The sequence below is a fragment of the Thalia democratica genome, unplaced genomic scaffold (assembly GCF_965202585.1).
Source record: "Thalia democratica unplaced genomic scaffold, ktThaDemo2.hap1.1 HAP1_SCAFFOLD_1822, whole genome shotgun sequence".
NCBI classification, from domain to species: domain Eukaryota; kingdom Metazoa; phylum Chordata; class Thaliacea; order Salpida; family Salpidae; genus Thalia; species Thalia democratica.
Window position 1 is genome coordinate 5,869 of NW_028140628.1, and position 4,906 is coordinate 10,774.

A 4,906-nucleotide genomic window follows, 5' to 3' on the forward strand; every position below is an offset into this window, starting at 1 on the left:
CCATTTTTTAGTTAGTTAAGATAAAACTTTAATAACTATTAAATTTGTTTATTTAAATGTTGTTTACTTAGTTTTAAAAGACAAGTTTGTTAAACTGCGAAATTTTATAATTCATGTTTTATGTGAAAGCTATTGCAAATTAAGACTTCTTAGGAAAATAATAATTTTTCATCATCAAAATTTAAAACTTGAATGATTACAAAAATATTCGTAAAAACGTAGACAAGCTCACATGAAATTTTATAAAAACACTTTTATTTCTTTCTAACATCAATTTTAAGTAAAAAGATTTAAATATTTTAAATAAATATTTTATTACTCTATAAAAAATAAGTTTTCCACAATTTTATTAAATTTCTAAAAAGTATAAAAAACTTGTAAAGGGTAGTAAGTTGAATCTATTTTTTTTTAAATTCTTTTAGTTAACCAGGATATAAAATGTTTAAATAAAATGTTTTGAGTATTTTTTTTTACTTTTATTTAATACTAATCTATATTGATAAGACTAGAAACTTACGTTAGATAAGGTAAATGATTTTATTTATTTAGCTAAACTAAAGTGAATCATGTTAGAGCAATACTACAAAGCGAGAGTTTTTGTTCTCAAACAGTTAACTGAATAGAAAAATGTTATGCAATGTTAGAATGAGTAGCTCTACAAAGCTACAACCTCTAATATTAAAGACGGTAAAATACATCAAAAAAAAAAAAAATTTAATGAGAACCTTGTTAATTATACTTCTTTTGAATGAGCATTCAAATATTCTTTAAATAACGTCGATTTTATCTATACATAGACACTTTGTGGGTGTCCAAAAGAATTTTCTTAATATATAATTATGTAACACTTCTTATAACTTATACAGCTTAAATACAAACTGAGCACCTGTGTTTTATGACAGTGGTTAACCTCACAAAAATAACAAAATTAACATTGAAATCAAAAAAATGATTCATTTGAATTTTAATTTTTTAATTGCTTTGATTTGTTCAAATATCTATTTATTACATGCGATTTGAAAATTACATTCATCTTAAAAACTATTTTATTGACTATTGTTTTTAAATCTGAATTTTTTGCTTATTAAATTAACTTCACTCAAATGGTTTATATTTTGTAGTATTTTCGGTTTATTTAGGTATTAAACTTAATTTAATTTAAATACAAGTATTTTGTTGGTGATAAACTTTTTTGAAAGGTAAATTTTTCTATAATTTTCTGGCTAAAAAATTTAAAATGGCTATAATTGCCTGAGTTTTTATCTTGATGTTTTTTTTTTTATGATATCTTTAATCTTTATGATCTCAAAACTGTGGTTGCAAATTTACATATTTGTTCATAAGACAACGGTTACATAACGGAACAGTAGCAATACATAAATACCAATTGTTTTTCTGTTGTAAAACGTTAAAGTTTTAGTACGTATTTTATTTTGAAACTGAAACATTTGAAAACTAAATAAAAAAAATGACATTTTTGATTCATCGAAATAAAAAAATAACAATAACAATAAAACAATTGTACTAAATGATTGCTTAATACAATTGTTTCTATAAAGTAACTCGATAAACGATAACCAGGGAAATTAGTACAGATATTTTAGAAAAAGCTTATACAAAAATTTAGTCTTTTACCTTTTTTACTGCCTTTTCAACTAATGAACGACATTAACACAAAATTACACTTCAACTACAAATACGTATAAAAGTCATTTCAAAAAATTATACTTTTGTATGTTTCCTTTCTTAAAGTTTATTTTTAATATAATCATATAATTAAAACAAGTTTGTACTTTTTAAAAAGGTAAGTTATTTTGTTTTAAGTTCTAATGTGATATCTTACTTAATAATAAACCACGAAGTCTGTACAACGGATAAACAAAGCTACAGTGAACAAACGGTACAACTAGAAATGTCCCACATAAAGAACAAACTACTGCTGTGAATGGGTCGTTAACCCAGTCTAGGACTTTATAGACTGGCAGGTATGACTTGCTTAGAACTAAGGTTACAACAATATAAAGGAATGAAAACAAAACTGGTTGATAAAAGTGAAGAATTCTTATGGGTATTTTGGTAACAAGTATTTCAATAATTGACATGACACAACAAATAAGATGAACGTGAATTGTGACACTAAGTAGAACAATTTGTTTGTTAATAAGGTCACTTGCTTGTCCTACCCAATAAAGAATACAAATTACAATACTGCTAGTTGCTGATATGTTCAGTAAAATCCATCTTGCTTGATTTGTCAGGCATATACAATCGTTTTCATCTAAAAAGTAAGTGATTTTATTATTTTTTGTAATTTGTTTAAATATATATATATATATAATTATAATTACAATACTGCTAGTTGCTGGTATATTCGATAAAATCCATCTTGCTTAATTTGTTTTGCTTAAAGTGTTGTTTTCGTCTAAAAAATGTGTTTATACTAGTAGATGTTTATTCATTTATTGCAGTAATTTATTTATTAAAAACAACTTAAATAATAATTTCTATAAGTACTTTAATAAGTTGTACTTTTGAATTTTGTACTTTGCTACACACAAAATTTTTTTTTACAAAATATTTTTCAAGACTGATCAGCTAGATATAATTTTCATGGTTAAAAATTTTTTTTCTAAATGATTAAACTGACGTTAAAAAACTTTGTTGTAAACAAATTAGTTGTAAAAAGTCTTTAGTTATTTTTATAATAAAACATTTGCACGACTAGTAAGAATTTATTTTTTCAAAATAAGTTTTCTTAATTACTTCTTTTAATAAACTTTTTCTTCATCTTCAAACCAATAGCTTAATATTTTAGGTCATTTTTGGTTTTTTGTATGTTCAAGTATTTATTTAATATATGACTACTTTTTTAATTAATCAAACATAGCTATCACTAGTAATTACGAATGTGCTCATCTAATATCTTTTTTATAATAAAACGTAATAGTACATATTGTATTGGGTTTACTTGTTAATTGTTGAATATTAGCCTTAAATTTTTTTTCTAAAGAGTTAACTGTCTGAATTTAATTTGTCATGTAACCGTAAAAGTAAATGATTTTGTTTGTAAATAAGATTTATACACTTTGTTCTTAAACGTATTAAAAGAAAAACAAGCGAATTCAGTAATAGTTCGATAAAGCTAAAAAATAAGTAAAACTAAACTTTTAAGTTTGTAAAACTTAAAATGCGACGTCTTTAGATGGTTTATATCGAAACAAGAACAACTAAACATAATTAGACTATATATAATCAAACATAGATTAAAAATCGATAAAAGATATTTTTAACTCGTTAAAGTTTCTTTTTAAATAGCCTTAGTTGAAATTCATGCTAAACTGTTTTAAAGAAAGAAGTTTTAAAATATCTATTTAAAAAACTTGTTTAAAGAAAAACTTCTGAGTTTACATAGAAAACTGTTTTGGATAACAAAAAGTTTAATTTAAAAAGAAATATTTAACAAGAGTATTACGTGAAAAATAACTAAATAAATCGTACAAAGCGTATAAATTTAACTAATTAAAGCGAAATACGTTCCTGTTTGAATTGTAAAAAGTGCATAAATTCTAATTCTAAAATAAAAGTTTGTTTTTGCAACACGTAAAAAATATTCTCTTACTACTACAAACTTTGAATAAAATTTAAATAAAAACTATTGCTTCAAAGCCATTAAAAACCGAATTGCTATTAGAATCACATTGATACTAAATTGTACAATTAATTTAACAACTTTTTGATAGACGTATAAAATTTTCTATTGGTTTAATAAAGTTAAACTACTGAAAAAATTACAAAATTATTTTAAGTGCAAAAACAGTTTTACAGTTTTTAAAATGTTCTCTAATAATTGGTTATGTTATTGGTAATTGAATTATTTCATTTATAGTACTAAACATAAAACCAAGCATTGCCTCAAAACTTACTTTCTGTAGTCGGCTTTAAAATGAGGTTATTAAAGTTTTCCTTGACAGCAGTTGTAAAACTGAGACCTGCATTTTGAAAGAGAACACATTGAACATTAAAGTTTAAGCCTTAAAGCGCATTCTTATAACAGATTGTGGTGAAAATATAAAAACATGAAAGTGACATGAAATATCTTTATAACAGTCATGTACTTTAAATAAATTTATATGAGAAAAACTGGTAGCTTCGCACGTAATGTAAATTTGAATTTAAATATACTTGCATTGCTTTTTTTAAAGAAAAGTTTATATTTATAAATTTTACATGTAAATTAAAATTAAAAACTGTTCTTGGTTAATATATAACAAATTGGTAACATAAACAAAAAACTTCAAAAATTAGTTAGATATGTTTAACTTTAGAAAACCAAAAGTTGTATATAAAAGAAAACTCACCGAAGTAAATACATTGTACAATTTCCACCAAGTTACTGATATACAAAAGATAATATTTATCTTTGTTTGTAACGAAATCTGTTATCAGCCAAGTAACTGAATAAAACACCATAAAACTTCTGTAGCTAATGTAAGTCCATTTTTTATTCGACCACTGTAATATATTTGTTTGTTTTTTATTAAGTAGAAGCCATATACACACAAAAATTTAATTTTGCACAGACACCACCAAATTAAATTTAGTTCTAGTTTCATAATCCCTTGATATAAATCTATAATCCTTTTTAAGAGGTATAAGTGTGATTATGATGCAATAGATTACACAAACGATAAAATATTCTTGTTTTTATTTGTCAGAAAAGGTTATTGTATGTAACTTAATTAACTAAAAATTAATTTTCTAACGAACGAAATAAGGTTATACTTAAATCTTAATTATGTAAAATTTATTATTTTACATTTAAAATGAAAATAAATTTGGTTAAAGTTTTTAAAGACGTTTTAAACCTTACCTCAAGTTTTTTAAATAAATTATTTTTTACTGCATA

At 23.3% G+C, this 4,906-nt stretch overlaps 1 protein-coding gene across 1 annotated transcript; it reads right to left on the minus strand.

The window, feature by feature from the left end:
* Positions 1-2,039: 2,039 nt before the first annotated feature.
* On the minus strand, positions 2,040-4,512 carry LOC145848887 (uncharacterized; the record flags this gene model as incomplete). Its single annotated transcript, XM_082954093.1, has 3 exons — positions 2,040-2,278; positions 3,924-3,989; positions 4,359-4,512. Coding segments are annotated over 3 exons (459 nt in total), but the record flags the coding sequence as incomplete, so codon positions are not given.
* Positions 4,513-4,906: the final 394 nt, after the last annotated feature.